The 21,782-nt window shown below is 36.3% G+C and overlaps 1 protein-coding gene across 1 annotated transcript in view; it reads right to left on the minus strand.

Moving 5' to 3' along the window:
- Nucleotides 1–580: 580 nt before the first annotated feature.
- LOC113777098 (DNA topoisomerase 3-alpha) overlaps nt 581–21,782 on the minus strand; it is a 28,717-nt gene continuing 7,515 nt past the window's right edge. Inside the window, exons 11-24 of the mRNA XM_027322145.1 lie at nt 21,466–21,540; nt 20,175–20,264; nt 19,942–20,046; nt 17,373–17,407; nt 8,336–8,465; nt 7,816–7,868; nt 7,642–7,741; nt 7,025–7,063; nt 5,062–5,140; nt 4,775–4,846; nt 3,783–3,866; nt 2,040–2,204; nt 1,486–1,606; nt 581–932 (exon numbers count right to left, since the gene is read on the minus strand). Coding sequence (XP_027177946.1) covers nt 713–932; nt 1,486–1,606; nt 2,040–2,204; nt 3,783–3,866; nt 4,775–4,846; nt 5,062–5,140; nt 7,025–7,063; nt 7,642–7,741; nt 7,816–7,868; nt 8,336–8,465; nt 17,373–17,407; nt 19,942–20,046; nt 20,175–20,264; nt 21,466–21,540 — 1,368 coding nt within the window. The 3' untranslated portion in view covers nt 581–712. The remainder of the gene's footprint in view (nt 933–1,485; nt 1,607–2,039; nt 2,205–3,782; nt 3,867–4,774; nt 4,847–5,061; nt 5,141–7,024; nt 7,064–7,641; nt 7,742–7,815; nt 7,869–8,335; nt 8,466–17,372; nt 17,408–19,941; nt 20,047–20,174; nt 20,265–21,465; nt 21,541–21,782) is intronic.

The raw sequence follows: 21,782 nt of genomic DNA on the forward strand, positions 1-21,782 counted from the left end.
TAATAATTTTAAGGGTTAAACATTTCTTTTCACTTTAATTAACAAATTCCGTTAAATTTAACCGTTAGTCTTGAAGATAAAGTGACTAAAAGATAACGTTAAAGAGGAAATTAATAATGACACCAAACGTTAAGGGAATAAAATGATAATAACCCTTAAAGAAATTAATAGACATGATCTTTCTTAGTCAAAATTTACCTTTAAAATGATGTTAACAATCTAAAAGTAGTCGTACAAAGTAAATTTTTTTCTAATGTTATTAACATACAATACTTTTTTCTTCTCACAAAAAAAAGGATAATTTTTTTTTAACACTTTCCCCCTCCCCGGTCTCCCTTCCTACCCAAACCTGGCTATCCAAGTTCGATCCCCAACCAGCCAAGCAGGAGCAATACCCCCCGCCATCAACTGAATCTTTCTTTATTTTGTTACTAGTAGTAATTCATGGTAACTTCTCAAGTTATTTTGTGTTAACTCATGGCTTTGTTTTGAAAATCTACATTATACGACAAAATAATTTCTTCACATCAAGTAGATAATAATTTTGCTTGTGTTTATATCAAGTTCATCAAGTTTAACCACAAATTTCCAAAGTTATGCTGGCAGAAGAATCTCCTGAAGTGAACACAACATTATACAACATAAAAACTAGTACTTCTTCTCATCACAAATTTCACCTTCTACAACTGTCTTTCCAGACTTAATTTTCAATTCATCTCCCACGATTTGGACAGACGTTTGCAAAATGTGATGGATCACCACAGTTAAAACACCTGCCAGATATTGGTTCACCTGTAGCTGACACAAATGCAGCACCACTCGCGCGCCCTCCCGTTCGACTGCCTCGGCCACCTCTCCTGCTAGGGTTTGATGCAAAGCTTCTTGCATTTGCACGAGAAACACTACTGGCTCCATTCATGCTATCTTCCCATCTGCATCACATCTTGACAATGTAAAGAACGAAACAATGGAAATCGAATTTATGTCCTATGTTGTCAAAAAAAAGAATTATTTGTACACCTACGAAACAACCAATGAAAGCAAGACCTCATAAAAGAAGCATACATGGTTTCTTTTCTAAATATTTCAAATAATCAACTTATATAGGTACTTATTTATTGACAAATAAAATCTCAAATCATACATCCAGGCATTTCATGCCACCTAATACTAGCTTATCTATCCCTTTATTGTGGTTTTTGTAATTTCTTCAGCACTTGGGCACCTTATCAAGTGAACAGACCTTGTGAAAGACCACAACTATTAAATAACGCAAGAGAAAGCCAAACATATCAGCAATGCTGCCAAAAACGTGGGTTCATATGTTTTTGACTTTGGAGTAACATGCTAGGGTTGCTCTCTGGTAAATACAGTTTTACTCATAAAATGGATAGGCTAAAGGATTGTACACAGACTAACAGCAGAATATGGTCATAGTAATTCAAGTCACACCCAAAGAATTTAATTAAATCTAACTTGACATACATAAAAAAGTTGCACCCCTGAGATTGACAAGAAAAGAACTTCCTCCCACGATTAGTTGCAGTATTAGCAGTCCGCAGAACACAAGGCTCCCCACATGAGTTACAATGTATTGAAGATTCTCCTGCATCATTAGTTGATGTATCAGTAATAACCAAATATCTGAATGAGGCTCTAGATAGTGGTGAGTTCTTCAGAAACAAATTTTAGCTGTTCAGTGACAGGAACAAATAAAATCCCATGAGGAAGAAGCACAGCTCATGATCTGTTCTTTTATTTATTTTTTTTGGAGTTTAATGGATTGAAGTGCAACTTCTGCAAGAGACTCAAGATGACATAGACATTACAGATCCTTCAAAATTTAATAACCAGTTCCCTTGCTAAGGACATTATTACAGATGCTTGGAAATTACCAAAGTTCCCCAGCTAAGACAGTTGGGCTACCCATTTGCAGGTTAATTAGCATGATGTGATGGCATTGCTACTTGAAAGGAACCAAAGAAATATGAACAGATAAATACATGAGGTTAATTAGAGAAAGTAGTAAATTATCAAACCATTTGGTGGATTAGTTTCCTGGTTTCTAGCGGTATGACTACGAGAAGGTTGTGAAGGACAAAAATCTGAAGAATGTCCTGTTTGCCTACAATATACACAAGCCATCCGCCCTCTGGAACTAGTTCGCTGAGCACTGTTAGATGATGTAGCACCTTGTCCTCTACCTGGCAAAAGATGTATGGATAGTCAATTAGTAAATTCATACCAAACCAACCACAAAACGAAGTCCAATATATAATTGCCATCTTTTACACAAATTCTTAGCAGTCCTTGAAATTTATAGATGTTCCAGACAAAATAAAAAATCAGTAGCATGGTGAAACCACATTCAACTTCAGAGTTCATAGGACGTTTCACGCTTCAATAGAATTGTGAAACGAAGACAAGGGAATCATTTAAAACAAGAATGGTTTGAGGCTAGGGTTCCAATGAAATGGAGGCAACCAACAAAGTTTCTCGAAACAGAATACACATAGATACTAGTAAGTACATGTTGAATACAACCTTGTTGACATGGCACAATTTGCAAAGCATCACCTTAAGGTTAATGTAGGAGATTAAACTTGATTTGACATATCATGTGACACATGCCAGCTGGGTTGCAGACTCAGCTCATCAGTCATCTTACCACAACTGGCTTCTTTTGCCGGCTAACAAAACCATAAAGTGTAATTCCGGTTTTGAGATGTTCGGCCCAATTGCCATTATTATTACATATTGCACAGCAGAAACTGGCCCAATCAAGACCAATGGTATTCCTTTACTATCTTTGGTCGTGAGAATCATGTCCAGGCCAGATTTGCAAAGCCAAAACTTTTTCACTCTTTGGCATAAGCACAAACTGTGGACTAGATTACAGGCTAAATAGACTTAACTTCTAACATAAACATTCTTAACGGAAGTAAAATTAGAAAATTTATTGATAAATATTCCAAATATTTGTGACTGACTAAAAATAAGCTATTCTCATGTATTTAATAGGAAGCATTTACTGAATTTGTGTGGGTAAGAACAACATCCTGTCACCTTTTTAGAATATGCATTATGAGATACTGAAAATCAAGATTTAGATCAATTTGCTTTACTTCAATAATTCTTTCATTCTTGTTAAGCCAGATATATTAAACATAGTCTATGTGACATTAAATGTTTATTTTTATTAATTTCAACAAAAAACCATGAAATTAAATCCATATTGACGAATATGAAGTACCAAAAACGTTGCTAAAAAACTAGCAGTCAAATAGTCTTCTTCTGTCCTAAGTAGGTTGATATGCAACTATTGAACTGCCATAACTTGTTTACTTTTGAAAGAAGACTTCTGAATCAATTCAAGTAAAAGATACAAAATTTCATGGTTATATGCTTATTCAACTCTACAAATCACGTTGTTGAAATATGTATGTTAGATCCAAAAAGCTCAGCAACTTTGATTGTCACGAATTCAATATCTAGACCAAGGTTGATGGGGATTTCCATGTCTCTGAATCTCTGAACTGTTTCAGCATTTTCCGATTCTAAAATGCTCTCAACATGTCAGACACAGTAAAACACACTCAATGACATGACACTATAAACTAGTAGGGATGCTTTTGTGTGCAATAAAAGATTTACTAATTGCCATGTTCAAAACCTCACGCTTCCAAAGAGGCTGGGCCAGTTCTAACCTCATGATAGCTATCATATCAACTAATCCATGCACAATTACATTTAGCCGCATAAAATCACTACCGAAAACATACCAGATACGCTGGAAGCATTGCGAGCCCCAGTTCCACAAATTTCCACCAGTTGCCTTAGAGTATCATCACAACCCCCAATGCAACCTAAAAAATGAGATCCAATCATCAAAATTTTTCCTCATTCCAAAATCTTCAAATGCAGAATGACTCGTTCAGTAATTCCAGTAATCAATTACATCAATGCATGTGCAAATGTAAGTATAGCTGTGGATATATCATATAAGCATAGCATGGGTTACATTGAGCATGATGAGCACTACAACTTAAGCAGGCTGTGTGTATGACCAGCCTATATGGTAACGAAAACAACCTAAGAAATCAGCTTTATCTACTAAGTTCAGTAGCATCCCTACTTTGCAGTCCAAAGCTTCCAACAAAATCATGCTAACTAGAGACTCCAAGTTGGACAAAAGAACTAAAAAAAAAAAAACAAGCAGGATGGAGAAACTTCCATTCTCAAATGCTTCAGCATTGATTGATCTAAAATTATTAATTTCATGTGTTCCATCTCTGATGACTAATTTTCAACTATTTAGCATTATTAAGCCGGAGAGTTCTGCAACCTATTTCATGCCAATATGTCGTTTGCAAAATGAAGACTAAGTTGAGGTCTTAAAGTTTACAAGCCTTGGGAGTATGAACTCACTGGGCAATAACTTACTTGAACAAGTATGTCATCAGTATGCATCTCTCATATATTGAGGCACTTTATACACCTATAATAACATGCTCATGCCATGCCAAATTTGCAAGAAGATATGCTCAGTATCCAAGATGGCATGACAGGTTAGAAACAGAATAACTCAACCTGAACCATACATTTGCCTCTAAAAATGGTCTGCATTAAAGTGGAGATCCACACAAAGCATTAATTGACTGCCATATCATGAAAACCAAACTTCAAGACTATGTAAGCACTACAAAAACAAATGAAGCGACTAAAATATAAGATGATGGGTGTCAATTGAAGTTTTCTTCAAGTCTAAGACTACCTAAATGATTGACATTGTAATTTGGAGGTATTTCTAGCCGACGAAATTTGAACTGAATCTTGAAAACTGGTCCTGCAAATAGTGATTAAATGTCAGTTTACATGTGGAATATTCACCAAAACCTTTCACATACTATGAAATGTGAATCTACAGCCAGTTTTCAATGAACAGACCTTTCACATATGAAATGTGAATCTACAGCCAGTTTTCAATGAACAGAATCTGACAAAAAAACTAGTTACATACTAGAAGGAACATAATAACTACAAAAATAAATGACAACTGACCTGGAGTGCAGATGCCACAAATATCGTGGGTAACAGCTGCTTGGGATATTGACCCTGGAAGCCAAACGACATTCCTACACTGAGCATTCAAACAGACAAATTACTCAAGAGTACAAAAACCATATCATGAAGCTCTTTGGTGGAACTATCAACTATCTATAGACATAGACCTGTCTTCATGCTACAATGATGAAAAGAAAGGCAAATAATATATTAGGGTATTCATCAAATGGTGAGAAGATGATCCTTCTGTTTGCTTTTCATATGAAGTCTGAGTACCATCTATGGTCTAACATGTTTTTTCTTTTCCAAGTACCTCCATGTCAGTAAAAAACCATCAGCTTACAGACATTGTGACTAGAAAATAGCTTCACTTAGCCCACCTTTTGTGTCCATTTTCTTATCCTGCGTACAAGTCAGCCTAAATCTGCTTTCACTTAGCCCACCTTTTCTGTCCATTTTCTTATCCTACGTACAAGTCAACCTAAATCTGCCCATACATAGAGTATGCCTTACCTACAAGTTTAGATAAAGTAGCAATTCCTTTCATATTAGCTGAGACTTGCCAATTAAGAAACTAGAATTCTACTGTAATTAATATGCCAAAATCCATCTCTATCTTTAATGGGAAAACCATACATTTACTATAGTAAGTTGTCAGCTTCTGTCATATACAGATAACTCTGTTCTACAATTGCAGTTTATGACCGTTTCTGTTAACCAATAAAATGTAATATACGGCAAATATTACAGGCATGAAAGGAGCAAGACAGTTCTGGTGGGAGATGTAGGTACTATCTTCTTAACCACTCATACAAGTTTGAAGACTTGGGTCACTTTAGGGGGAAAAAAATGAAAATCCTTCTCCTTCCAATTATTCCATTCTATATTTGCTTTTCCTTGATTCTGGGGTTGAATGATGTTAAGGCCCTCAGATGCCAAATCAACCAGCAGATATCTTTAGTGCATAGCTGTAGAGAGAATCTCTGAAAACTGAAGTACAAGGTCCAAGTTATTCGACAGATCATATGATCACCAAAAACTACTTAGCAAAAAAATCAACCCAACTACCAATAATGTATTGGCCTGTTGTCCACCTAGTCTCCTAATCTTACATGGATTCATACTCAAATATCTTCATCTTTCAGTTTCTGTCCAATACCTGCCATATATCTCAAAAGCAGTCTACTTATCAACCCTCTCCCAAGCCATGACAAGCAACTTCATTTTTTCCTTCCCCTCTCTTTTACAATTTTCCCTACGTCCTTCCGTACTTGGCTGCCTCTCTACTTTCATTTCTGTTTATTTTGCCTAATCTAACTGCCTTTGAGTTCCTCAATATTCCTTCCTGCAGGGAAGCCTTTCCCACCATGTCCCAACCACCTTTAGTCGTTACCAGCCAGACTCAAGCAAGCAAGACTCACAAACACAATTAGCCAAGCCTTTAAACATCATGAAGACAAAGCTGCATAAACATGCACATGTCCAACAGGGGATAGTAGTGACATAACCAAGGGATAGCAGTGGCATGGAGAGATCCTGTGCAGATGTCCAACCCAGGGAGTTCAAAATGGATGTTAGCAGCTTCAAAAGAGTGACATTGTTTTCTGGAGGAGGCTTGATGTAGGATATGGTAAAGGCAGACTAACACTAGGAGGCGAAACAGCTGCTTCAGAGGACCGTTTCAATCTGGAAAAAGAAATGAGTGATGGGTTGGGGATTCTTATAGTTTAGGGTTTATTTTTGGTGTCTAAAAGAATCTAAATGTGCTAACACTTATGAAAGGAAACATTAGGCATCAATTAAATCTGACAAATTTTATCAACAACCCTAATTACCAGACATGAATTTATCTAGTCTCTCTGGGTTTTTTCTCCACTTAACTGTTTAAATAGCTAAAATGACTGCTAGAAAGAAAATTTGTAAAGTAATATCACAAGCATCTAAGACAAGAAGCCCTTACCTGTGGGAATCCCAAGCATCCAACCATGAAATGTCCATCCTGCAAAGAAAGAAAACAGAGATTCGTTTAACGTAACACAAAAGATACTACTTCTGAAAATTTATCAAGTATAACCAGTAATAGGAAAAGTCAAAATGTTATAGCCATTTTATTGAAAATTAGTTTATTGAAAAACTAATTTTCAATAAAATTAGTTTTTAAAGAAGGAAAACAGAGATTCCGGTAGTGTAATGCAGAAGATATTAATTCTGAAAATTTATTAAGTATAACCAGTAATAGGGAAAGTCAAAATGTTATAGCCATTCTATTGAAAATTAATTTTACAAAAAAAATAGTTGCCATGGGATAAAGGGGGACTTAAATGTGATAGAAGTTGGTTTCATAAATTAAAGGAGAAAATTTTGCTTTGTAATGGTGGTAATATATCTTACTATTTTAGATAATATACTTTTAATTGAGGGCCAATCAAACACCAAATGTAAGGTCAAGGGGATGAAATGATGGCATTATTGCTTCAAAATAACATAAAATAAGATGACAAAGAAAACCGCTGAAAACAAGAAACATCTTATTAGTCATCAGATGGATAGCATCATGCAACAGATACAAGAAATTACCGGTTTTTGCTTAAGCACCATATCTGATTCATGGCAAATACTGCATTTGCGAACAACATCTCCACCTGTATTGTGCTGATTGTCATTGGATCTATTTGACCTGCATAATAAAGCACAGATTGCTCAGCTGGTGAAGCACACTGTCCAACCCATCAAATGAATTTATCATTTGACCTCTCAAAGAATATTGCCATGGCTTCAAAGAGCTTTCCTTTGTTTGCTCGGGCCTGTAAAGATTTTGAGTAAATAAGTTACATGTTTCAAATAGCTTTCAATATTTTTACTGATAGAGAGAGAGAGAGAAAGAGAGAGAGAAGTAACATCTTCAAGTATGTACACAGACCAATATTTCTGATATATTTCTAATATTACGATTGAAAAAATGATTCATATGTCCAGTGTCCGTTGTAATTTTTTAATTCAGAGACAGATTGGCTGATTTCTTAATCAGAGACCTTGATCACACAGTCCAGATAGCCAAAATCGATGTTTCATTGGAAACTTACAGATAATGAAAAATGGACCATCTCTTTGATGCAGAATAAACAATAGAATTATAGAATCCAAACTATACATAATGAAAACAATTGATAAGTGCATCATAGGCGAAAAAAGAATACAGCACAGCAAACTATATAAACATTGTGACTTGTCAAAGTTTGCAAAAAGAAGGATGCTGTAGGTACAAACATACATCTATAAAGCACGCTTTCATCTGCTGCAAGCAAGTTTCCAAAACCTCAGTTTTTCTCTTGGTCCCAATGCTAACTGCTTTCATATCAGACTCCATCATAGCACGCAGGTATGGTTTCCATAATTCATAGCTGCAAAGTACAATACATTTCATCATTACTTTTCATTATAACTTAAAATTTTGTCTGTATATCGTAGACATCAACATTTTAATCTGTACAACAGAGACATGCATACCCAAGGCTAAAGCCAAAGCATTCACATGCTTTTCTATAATAGTGCCAGAAAAAATGTCCACTCGCCTTTCTATAATAGTGCCAGAACTATGTCCATTTTCCATAAATAATGGTTCGTGATGTGACTTGTAAGTACTTGTGTATCCCCACATTTTGTCCACTTTCTTGAAGAAGTAATGTAGTGGGCCTAAAGTTTGCATATTTCACCTTTTAAGTATATACATCATTTCAAGACTTCCATGATTAAGAATCTAGAATTGAAACCAAGAGAGTAGCATGTCAAATGAAAATTAGAGAAAATATCTTGATATTCCTTACTTCATTCTCAATAGCACAACAAAGACATATATACAAGTATAGAATAACCTAAATCCTAAAATCAAACTTATTATTTACAACCTAAAATCAAGCTATCTAGACTCTGGAATCAAGCTAAAATTGGATCCCACAAATCAAATTTTGCACTTCAATTAACATATCTACTTACTATATTTACAACATAAAGGTTTAAGAAGTCTGATGCAGGAGCATCATTTCACTAAAGGCACATTTTATCCTAACAGCAGATCCTAATTACCCGTTCACAGTGGGCATGGCCATAGCTGGCATCTATTTTCTCATGCTACAATTTGACTGCAAGAATATACAACCTCATATAGCCTTGTCAATGTAGAAAGGAAACTCAAAAAAATTGCTTCTCAGGAAAAGTAAGGTAAAGGTGGAAGAAAGAGGTTAACAAAAAGGTGGATAAATGGTTGGTTCTAGAGCTTAATTTTTGTTGTGAGAACTTAAAGTTTTTATTAGAGTTTGATACATGTGCAGGAAAAATGAAGGAAATCAATTCCCAAGTGTCCTAAATGATTAAGAAAGTCTCCTTTCCTTTTCATCATTCAAACACCAAACTCAATAAAAGTTGAAATCCCACAATTTCTGGTTTCAACAGTCAGGTTAAACATATAAAATTGATTCTATGAAAAGTGAATCAAGTGCAAATAATAGAAATCTTTTAACTAGATTCTAAGTTAAAAAAGTTTCAGTAGCATACTTGTAGCACAAATTGTATAGCCCTTTGGTATAAAACTATTAATTCTAATCTTGCAAGTACAATGAGGCAGCTACCAAGGAAAAGCCATATGTACTACAGAACCTACGAAAGAGCTAACACGTCCAATCCAGGAAAGAGGGGTACATCTTTCAGCCAATATTCAAGTAGCAACACAGATAAGATACATAAGAAAATGAAAATTCACTGTCAGTTTTTATCCTTTCACCTCTCTTTTTCACGATTTGGTTTTGACAAAAAAAATGTCCAACAAAACAAAATAGAGACTAAACTAAAACAAAATAAAGTTCAGAGAGAGAGAGAGAGAGAGAGAGAGAAGAGATGATCTCATGAGTACAAAAAATCAGTTGCAGAAGTCATGTTTCTACAAATAAATTATTAGAGTCATGGAAAGTTTACATTCGTGTATGTTGTAACTTTACAGAGTCAAAACAACAATCCACGAATTTGTTGTAAGATATAAGATATATGAACATAATTCCTAGTGCGATAATTGCAGTGGAGACGACTCAAAGGCTGCTCCCTTTTATACACTTCAGGTGTTACTTAATAACGACAAGAATTACTATTGGTGATTGTAAACCTGCTATCAACAAAGCTTTAGAAAGGATCAAGTGATGGTCAATGAGAAGGATGAGCTGTGGAGGTAGTTTGCAACGAGCAAAATCAGTCTTTCATGTCCAGGTAAATAGCAGCACAATTTCCGAAGGCTGCTCTTAAGAGAATGGAAGGATTGTACAAAATTTCATTATGATCTGGAGAAGAATATAATAACTTTGGTGGCCAAAGAAAACTCGGAAGATGTGCAAAGTGCACAGGCTAATAAACATGGTTGTGGGACACATCTGTGATCCTAAAATATGTTTCACATATCTGTAGCAGAACAGATCAAATGATAGATAAACTATTCACAAGAGGTAGTAGTTTTTGTTCAATCAAGATAGGAGCTTATAATTCTCAAACCTTGAGGCAGGTGCTACAGTTAAGTGACTCGATTGGACTGATCTGTGTTGATGTGGGGAAGGGGTAGGGCTGCAAACAAGTTGAGTCGAGTCAAGCTTTGGCCTAAACGAGCCGAGCCTCGACTAAATTTTATCAAGTTCGAGCTCTCAATATAAAGCTCGAACTCGACAGAGCTTAAAAAAATAAATAATTAATTATTTTATTTTTTAAAAAATGAATAAAATAATAATTTTTCTTAACAAATAATAAAATATTAGGAATATATATGTAATTTCACTATTAAAATAAAAAATAAAAAATATAAATATATAAAATTGAGCCAGCTCGCGAGCTAACGAGTTAAGTATCTTTGAACTCGAGTTCGAGCTTGAACTCGATGTTGACCAAGATCGACTCGAGTTGCTCGCGAGTGGCTCGACTCATGTACAGCCCTAGGAAGGGGAATATGCTGTTTTCTGATATATTAACTGTTTCCTTCCCATCCTCTGTTGCACCTATATTTCAAAATTCACATGACAGCCTTTGGAGTGCTAAGCAAAGATCAGGTTAAGGTTGCTGCAGTCATTGATCAAGAAACCATGAGCTCGCCTTCTAGAATAAGGAAAACTGATGAAGTCCAGCAACTCAAGGACAGCACTCCTTTAAACTTTCTCCTTAAACCTGGAATAAACGATGATCTTGGACAGTTCAGATCAGAAGGGGTTCATTTAGCAGTTCAAACAGCTATTAAGGTTTTTAGACATCAGTGGGGTTTTATGTGGCTTCAAATAAGCTTGTATGCAAAACGAAGCATACAATCATTTGATTACTCTGCAGGAGGCAAGATAGATTGAGGAGCTTCAAGTATCAAGTTTCCACTTCAATCTATCATGCAAAAGGGATAATTAATCCTGTCGAAGATATTATCTCCTATGATTATGGGAGATATTATCTTCCATAATTATCTCCCATGATTATGAGAGATATTACCTCCCATGATTATGGGATTTTATTGCTTATGATCAATCAGGTTTGAATAGATAGGATATGAGTTGATTATGTAATCCCTAAAATCATGGTTCTATTACCTTAAGTGGTGGCAGAACTATGATAGGGTTGTCCTATAAATGCCTACCTTGTAAGCATATTTTAGGGTGTGGGAAAATAAAGAAAAGTAGAGTTTTTTGTTCATTTTCCTTTTCTTTTAAAATTTACATGGTATCAGAGCTCCGGCTCTGTACCAATTCCTGCCATGAACTACCGAGCAGCCATGACTGGATCGACTGCTCACACAAGAGAAGACTCATCCTCGTCTTCAGTAGTTATCCAAACTACAGATTACTCCGCTTCAAATTCTTCTTCCCTACAAATAACCGTTCATAAATTAAATGGTTCCAATTATCTGGAATGGGCTCAATCTGTAAAAATGGCTATCGATGGCAGAGGTAAACTCAGCCACCTTACTGGAGAAATTCAACAACCAGCTGCTGAAGATCCCAATTTGAAGAGATGGCATTCAGAGAACTCTCTAGTTATCGCTTGGTTGATAAACTCTATGGAACCAGCGATAGGAAAGCCACACTTATTTCTGCCCACAGCCAAGGATGTGTGGGACGCTGTCCGGGATATGTATTCCGATATAGAGAATTCGTCTCAAATTTTCAATCTCAAGACGAAATTGTGGAAATCAAGACAAGAAGATAGAGATGTTACAACCTATTACAATCAGATGGTAACTTTATGGCAGGAATTGGATCTTTGTTATGAGGATGAATGGGACTGCCGTGCAGACAGTGTTCGATACAAGAAATGGGAGGAGAACGACAGAGTCTATGTCTTCTTGGCCGGACTAAATCAAGAACTTGATGAGGTGCGAGGTCATATTTTGGGCAGGAAGCCTCTCCCCTCCATTCGTGAAGTATTTTCTGAGGTCAGAAGAGAAGAATCAAGGCGTAAGGTGATGCTAAAGTCCAAGGCAAAGGATGAAGTTGAGACTTCAGCATTGGTTTCTAAGGGGACAGATTTGGACGGAGATAAAAGAAGGAAGCCTTGGTGTGAACACTGTGAAAAGTCGTGGCACACAAAAGACACGTGCTGGAAATTACATGGGAAACCATCGAATTTCAAGAAGAAAAATGGAGGTGATAGCAAGGTGTTGCAGACTGTGAATGAGGATTCTTAAAAGCAACAAACTGACTCTGAGACACCAGCCTTCACAAAGGAACAATTAAGCCAACTGTACAAACTCTTTAAGTCTCCACAATTTTCAATCACTGAGCCAAAAAGCTTCACTCCTTTCTGTTCTTTTGCTAAAAATGGTAAACGTTTTACTATTGCTCTTTCATGTAAAACATCAAATGCATCTTGTCCACAGATTGTATGGGTTATTGATTCTGGGGCCACTGACCATATGACTAGTTCGTCACAATCATTTTCTACCTACAGTCCATGTGCAGGCAATAAAAGGGTCAAGGTTGCTGACGGATCATTATCCGTCATAGCTGGCATAGGTTCCGTTGTCATCTCTCCTACTATAACACTTCATAGAGTTCTTCACGTTCCAAAGTTATCATGCAATTTGCTGTCCATAAGTAAATTAACTAGGGATCTCAAGTGTCGGATTAATTTTTTTCCCTCTTTTTGTGAGTTTCAGGAACTGACCACGGGGAGGATGATTGGATGTGCTAGAGAAAATGGGGGACTTTACTTCCTTGAAGATGGATCAAACATGACAACACCAATCAAAAACACATGTTACGGGTCTGTCTCTATTACTAGTAATAAAGAGATTATGTTATGGCACTTTAGACTAGGACATCCTAGTTTTTATTACATGAAATACTTATTTCCAGATTTGTTTAAGAATAAAGATTCATCTTCTTTTCAATGTGAAATCTGCGAATTGGCTAAACATCATCGGTCTACATTTTCTATACATCCTATCAACCCTCAAAACCATTTTTTCTATTACATACTGATGTTTGGGGTCCCTCTAGAATTTCAACTTCATTTGGAAAAAAATGGTTTGTTACATTCATCGATGATCACACAAGAGTTTGTTGGGTGTATTTGTTAACAGAGAAATCAGAGGTTGCAAGTGTGTTTCAAAAATTCTACAGCATGGTTTTGACACAATTTCAAGAAAAAATCAAAATTGTTCGGAGTGACAATGGAAAAGAATATTTCAATAAAATTTTGGGAAGTTTTTTTCTTGAAAAAGGGATTGTGCATCAAAGCTACTGCAATGATACCCCACAACAGAATGGGGTAGCTGAAAGAAAAAATAAACATCTTTTAGAAGTGGCGAGGGCATTACTTTTTTCAAGAAATGTTCCTAAATATCTATGGGGCGAAGCAATTTTAACTGCTACATATCTCATAAACAGAATGCCCTCAAGAACCTTGAATTTCCAAACTCCTCTGAATTTTTTCAAAACAATTTATCCCATGTCTCGATTAACATATGAAGTCTCATTAAAGGTGTTTGGGTGCATAGCCTTTGTTCACAATCATGAACAAGGTCGAAGCAAGTTAGACCCTCGAGCAAGGAAATGCATTTTTGTTGGATATGCACCCACGCAAAAGGGGTATAAATGCTTTGACCCCATTTCGAAAAAATGTTTGTAACTATGGATGTAACATTTTTTGAAGATAAACCTTTCTTTGGAGATCCTCTTCAGGGGGGGACTCGGCATGTAGAAGAACTTGTAGAAGATGATGATGTTTTTCGTATTGAAAATCAAATTCCTGATCAAAATTTTTCTGATTTTTTAGAAGAATCTACAGCACAATTTCCTCAACAAGAATCTTTTCAAGATAATAATCCTGAAAAATCAAATGATACTCTTCAATTTGCCCGTCAAAAGGATTTTGAAAAACGTGAAAAAATTGATCAGGGATTAGAAGAGAATCTCTTGTCTTTAGTGCCAATAACAGAGTCGAATTCTCTTAGTGAAAGAGATGGGAATGTAACTGAAAAAACCCTGAAAACCTATGTCAGGAAAAATCATCGAGGAAAAGATAAAGCTCCCCCTTCTCTTCACAACAAGGAATCCGAGCCTAGGGCAGAATTTGATGTTTTTGAGTCATCAGATAAAGTTTCCTCTGATTCAAAGATTGCTGATTTGGATCTTCCTATTGCACTTCGAAAGGGAGTGCGTTCTTGTACCAAACACCCTATGACTAACTATGTCTCTTATGAAAAGTTATCCCCTACTTTCTTGACATTTACTTCACAACTTTCTTCTGTGGAAATTCCAAAGAATGTACAGGAAGCATTACAAGTTCCAGAGTGGAGAAAGGCTATTGAAGAAGAGATGTATGCTCTTGAGAAGAATCAAACATGGGAAGTAACAAACCTGCCACAAGGGAAAAAGACAGTAGGGTGTAAATGGGTCTTTACCATCAAGTATAATTCTGATGGGACATTGAAACGGTACAAAGCTCGATTGGTGGCTAAAGGATTTACTCAAACCTACGGGATCGATTATCTTGAAACTTTTGCTCCAGTGGCAAAATTAAACACTATTAGGGTGCTTCTCTCAATAGCAGTAAACCTTGATTGGCCACTCCAACAACTTGATGTCAAAAATGCATTTTTAAATGGTGATCTGGAGGAAGAGGTGTACATGGATTCTCCCCCTGGATTTGAAGGGAAGTTTCAGTCTAGAGTTTGCAAGCTAAAAAAATCGTTATATGGTCTCAAACAATCTCCTAGGGCCTGGTTTGGAAAATTTACTAGGTCGGTAAAGGATCAAGGCTATACCCAAGCTCAGAGTGATCACACCATGTTTGTTAAACACTCCAAGGACGGGAAGATAGCAGTACTCATTGTGTACGTGGATGATATCATCCTCACAGGAGATGACTTAATTGAGATGGAACGGCTGAAGAAAAGTCTTGCTTCTAGCTTTGAAATCAAAGATTTGGGAACACTACGATATTTCTTAGGGATGGAGGTAGCTCGGTCCAAGAAGGGCATGGTTGTGTCCCAACGCAAGTATGTTTTGGATCTTTTAAAGGAAACAGGGATGTGGATGTCGACCTGCAGACACTCCTATGGATCCGAATCACAAGTTAGCAGATATAAAAGATGGAACACCAGTTGATACTGCTCGATACCAAAAGTTAGTAGGCAAGCTAATTTACTTGGCTCACACTCGTCCTGATATAGCTTTTTCAGTGAGTGTTGTGAGCCAGTTTATGCATTCTCCATATGAAGAGCACCTTGATGCAGTATATCGAATTCTGAGGTACTTAAAAAGTACTCCAGGAAAAGGATTGTTCTTTAAAAGAGGAGGTCGAAAGACCATTGAAGCTTATACAGATGCTGATTGGGCAGGATCAGTCATTGATAGAAGATCAACCTCGGGGTATTGTACCTTTGTATGGGGCAATTTGGTTACTTGGAGAAGTAAGAAACAAAGTGTTGTAGCTCGTAGTAGTGCAGAGGCAGAGTACCGAGCTATGGCTCATGGTGTGTGTGAGATGTTATGGCTGAAGAGAGTTTTAGAGGAGCTAAAAAGACCTATTGAACTACCAATGAGGCTCTATTGTGATAACCAGGCGGCAATTAGCATAGCTCATAATCCTGTGCAACATGATAGAACCAAACATATTGAGATTGACCGCCACTTCATAAAAGAGAAACTTGAAGGAGGAATTATCTGCATGCCATTCGTTCCATCAGCTCAGCAGATAGCTGACATTCTCACCAAAGGACTCCTCAGACCAAACTTTGAACTTCTTACAAGCAAGTTGGACATGATAAATATATATGCACCAACTTGAGGGGGGGTGTCGAAGATATTATCTCCTATGATTATGGGAGATATTATCTTCCATAATTATCTCCCATGATTATGAGATATATTACCTCCCATGATTATGGGATTTTATTGCTTATGATCAATCAGGTTTGAATAGATAGGATATGAGTTGATTATGTAATCCCTAAAATCATGGTTCTATTACCTTAAGTGGTGGCAGAACTATGATAGGGTTGTCCTATAAATGCCTACCTTGTAAGCATATTTTAGGGTGTGGGAAAATAAAGAAAAGTAGAGTTTTTTGTTCATTTTCCTTTTCTTTTAAAATTTACAAATCCATTAATCATGTATTCTCTGCTTGTCCTGTTTCTGCACTTGTTTGGCAGACAATTTGAAGATAATGCTTCATCTATAAAGGAGAAGATTAGGGAAGAATGAAACTGCAACATGTGATCCAACACTTCGCAAACCAATACCCACACTCTACCATGTTCTGAGGTTACTGAAAACATCCTTTCCAGTAGTGGCTATTCTGCGCATTATCATCTATGATGTAAATAGACAGCTGCAAGCTGCAAAGGAGTTCAGAGAACAAAAGAAATATGGGAGTTTCACTGGCTGAGGATTTGAATCTAAAATACCCATAAAGAATTTTTTCTACATTTAGTAGGAACTGCAGTTTGGTATGGGTATAGGAGTTGGTGTCTTTTCTCAAAGTGATATCCTTTCTTGTGTGTACTTCAGTGCAGATACCAATAAGATGAACACTCAACCAAGGACTCTTTGTAATTACTCCTTATTCTTATGCCAAAAATAAATTATAATTATGATTTCTAAAGATTGGATGATGCAAAGTGTAAAATAACAAAATAAAGTCAATAACTTTTTCTCATGTCCAAGAAATAAATCATAAGATTCAGATATATCATACAATCTTTCATACATCTAACCTGCTTTGATATTAGTGGGGGTAAAATTCATCGCTGTGTCTAAGTAATTTAATAATACAGTAGATCAATAATTACTCACCCCATGTCATCGTACCCCATGACTAGTGCCTCCCCCTGAAAAAGAGGACAGGAACATCTGGTTAGATACTAATCCAAACAAAATGCGGTGCTTTTTATTTCCACATAAATTTGTGAAACATTCAGAAGTCTAACAGAAATGTGGGAGTTAGAGAATCCACAATTTATTTCAGAGAGAAAGGAAATGGAAGGATAAGTTGTTTTTTCTTTTGGCTTGACTTTTGAGGAGGGAAAGGGAGGGATTAGGTGTAGTTGTTTTGTGCCAGTTACTTTCCATCTATAGAATCCTTTGTTTCCCTAACGTAACTTAACTTTTCTTCAATACAATCTTCAGACCACCCTAAACCTAGTTTCTTCATTGCACATCTGCAAATTTTGAGTGATAGCACTTTTAATTATTTAACCAATCTCCACCCCCCTCCCCCTCCCCCTCCCCCTCCCCCTCAAAACATATTAAAAAAAATGCAAGATGAAAAGCACTGAATTCATTTTGGTACATTATCACTTACTTGACACTGAAACAATGAGTACCAAAACAAACAAACAACAAACCAAGGATAGGGTAAAGTTCAACACAGATGCTCACAAATTAGACTTGTTATGGGCAAGAATGTAACTAAAATATAGTCATTTCCTTTCCTTTCCTAATTCAAAAACCATATCCAGTATTTCCTCTCTTCCTTCCATATTTAATCCAAACAAAAATTGATGGAAACTGCTTTCCCATACTCCCCATTCTTTCTCTTTCACTAGAGTCCCTTCCTTTCCTTTCCTTTAATTGAAAAGGTGCCTTAACGGGATCGAAGTCATAATATTCAAAACTCTGCTACACGAGCCTAATGTATTCCAAACTATATAGATGAAATATCCATTTTAGATTAACATTGTGGAAGAAATTAAGGATTTAAGGAACTTAATCAGATTCAAGTTTCACTTTGAAGATGCGTCATTTTTTATTCTTCAATTTTCCTATTGAAGGAAGGTGCACAAGTTCAATGCTACAAATGCAAAATGAAGGAGAGAAGCTAGGCGTTGGCATCTAAACAATTTGCGTTTTGTGGGGGCAAAGATTTCCATATACAAAATCCATGAGGGATCTCAAATTCCTAAGAAATTTGGGGGTTGGGAGGTGTGGATTGGCCCTTATTATTCTTATGCACCTATATCGAGGGACACTTTGATCTTCTAGAAGGGAGGAAAAAATTTTGTACAAAATCTTGAGTGGACGCACCTGTGCCCAGCCCACCCAAAATCTGCCAGCAAACTTAGGACTTCTCATTTAATTCAGTACGTCTCCTCACTAAGACCTTGTATTATCATCACTTCTAGGTAAAGGCATTAAGCACCTACCTTACTAATTAAAAAAGCAGGTGGCACATCTCTTCATTCATATGTCTCATACACTTAACTCCATGACTAACAACTGTAAAATAATTTGTTACCCCTACACTTGATTTTAAATCATCACGCTATATGTAGGACAATGGAAAGAAATTAACAAGAATAATCTTAAATATCTAATCACAACACCCAAAAGAAACAATTACAGATACATTTTCCATCTACGGTCCATTCCAAGATTGCGAAGCAATCACTCTCATCAAGCAAGAATAATCTTGTAAATAAAAGGTTTTACTCTATCAGCGGTTGATGTCCTAAAAAAAAATTCTAAACACCCAGCAGCAAATATCCCCAACTCCACTTGGACGGAGTATGGCAAAGGATGATGATCCAACTATAGTATTCCATGATGGTACAGAAAATTCATTGCCATGAAATGATTATGCATATATCTGACCCAAAAACCCAAAGAACATCCAAGATTTCAGTGACAGAATTCAATCCAGTAAGGATGCTAAAAGCAAAGGTGCATACATTCCTAGAGTCCCTGCCGTTTTCTTTCTCTTTTCTCCTCTCCTTCCTTAATTTGATATTGTCCTAAGCCTTGGTTAGAATTTTACAACAGGGAGGGGATTGAGATGAGGATGCTGGGGGGTGAGGGATGCCGGGGCATTTGGCAAATTGAAAGGGAAGTAGGAGTTGGCATATAGAAAATCCCTCTGCATTACAAGGGAATCCACAATGTGGACTATATGCATCCTACACAAAATATATTCAAAAGCTTATAGAGCACAGAGACCTGAGTTTACCAGAACAACATCTAGAGCTATATTCCGCACGTCCAAAGCTCTATGTGTCCATGCTATTTTTTACTTGAAGTTGACTGCTACTCATTTCCTTTTTTTCAACCTAATGGTCAATTGCTTTTATTCTGCGTTTACTACCCCTTCTCTGGGGTTTCAGGGAGCACCTGGAGGCTTGAAAGTTAATCTCAAGACTCATCTGAATGTTATTATATTACTTTGATCTTTGCATGGTTTACTTTGCTTCCTTTCTGGGTACTAACAGTAATGCTTTCAGCTGGGATGGGAAAGATCGAAACCAACAGTTTTATTGGTGTCTAAAGCCTATGCTGTGTCATTCACACTGAAGGCAAGCTTTATACCCAAAAAAGACCAAAAAAAAAAGTGACCAAGTGTATAAACTGAACAAATAGATAAACAGGCTACTAGATTCGTTGGGGAGAAACGAATATCTGGAGTTTTTATTGCATAATGTCGATCAAGCAACTTCTGTATGTGCTCATGCATCGTTGCATCTGTCCCAATGCCTGCCTAGAAAAGTAAAAGAATAAACACATCATCAAAATTCTATAGGCATGTTAAACTCTATATGACAGAAACTCAAGGATAAAACAAAGGACTGTGAGTATCCAATAAATCTAAATACACAGAGCCCATACCTTGTCCATACAGGTCAATAGATCTGCCTCACTTAAAAGAGGTGGTGGCCTAGTAACACCAGAATCAAGAGTCAATGTTGTCGGCATGAACTGCATTACATACAGACCAATTTAGAAAAAAGTCATTCATCCATTACATTTTTCCAAAATCAGTACTAACAGCAAACTGAAAATAAAGCATAAAGAATGAAATTGCATCTAACTTTTTTTTTCAGTATTACTTGCAAGTTTAGCCAAGATGTAAAACTACTGAATCAAACAGCCAACGTCTCAAACTTGGAAAATTAAACTTTCTCCTGTACTATGGTTCATACTTTCTTTTCTTAATATCATGATATGATACTAGATTTCATCACATCAAAATTAACAATGATGGCATGAGTGAAAATTCCCTGTTCTTGGAAGATGGCACTCATAGGGGCAGAATTGATGTTTAACCCTCAATATTTCTTAGCCTTACATATTTTGTAGAGGAAGGAATCAGTTCTTGTTCTTTCCAATCACTTCTTTAGGCAAAAACTTTAAAATATGATTCTGGGGAGGGAGAGGGGGAGAGAGAGAGAGAGACTACATCCTTTTAAATGTATGTTAAAGTGATATATTCTAGCCCTGGCCCCATTCATCTGCAAAAGCCAGAAACATATTGAACAAATTGCAAAAGATATCCTACTCACTCAACAACCATGTAAAAAATTAATGTCAAACATTTCTACATCCTAAAAAATTAAGCAAGAAAGATCCTATAAAACTTTGGATCACTTAATACTTCAACTCCCGCAATTCATATTATTAGCTATTTCTAAAGTCTTGCATTGACAAGTCCTACCTTAACTTCATGAAACAATATCAACGTTAAAGCATCCACATGCAATGGCATAAGAACTCAAGACACCAAATTTGGTCCAACAGTATACTGACAATAGTATTATATGGAACCAAAGGTGGAGTGAGAAGTAACATGCTTGTGCATGTGCCAACAAAACACCTTGAAAAGCCCCTTTTGTCCCTAGTTACTGTAATCCAAACTATCAGCATCTTTTCTGCAGTTATTGCATATTAATCAATCACAATATAATAAGTGCTCTTTCACTATTATAAAAGTTGTCACAAGGGTGGATAGCTACCAAATATAGCATAAGTAACAAATTATGAAAATAAACCTGGTTAATGCGCTGTACATGGGATGTGAACCAGATCGTTATGTAGAATGGAAACTTTATGATTGAAATGATTTCTCTTCTTCAGATACAATCAAAGCTATAAATTAGCAATCAAAAGATCAGTAGCATACCTGTTGCCCCAAAGTGTATGTAGGGATCATTGAACCACCCCATGATTCAAATGTATATACATCCAAGTAATTTTTCTGGCAAACATGAAATACATTACCACAATTAACAAAGCAAAAATATACTGACAACACATGCACAAAAAGCAGCAGCAATTTAGAATGCGTCTTTTATTTAGAATTGAATATACAAATGAATAGAAAGTGACAAATGCAAAAATATGCCAAAGAAGCTGGAGATACAAATTTTAATCAAAAGACTTGCACTTTGGTGTCATGTAGTAACAAAGAAAACATCTAGTAGGTTAATAGGGAGCTTA

The sequence above is a fragment of the Coffea eugenioides genome, chromosome 7 (genome assembly GCF_003713205.1).
Source record: "Coffea eugenioides isolate CCC68of chromosome 7, Ceug_1.0, whole genome shotgun sequence".
Lineage (NCBI taxonomy): Eukaryota > Viridiplantae > Streptophyta > Magnoliopsida > Gentianales > Rubiaceae > Coffea > Coffea eugenioides.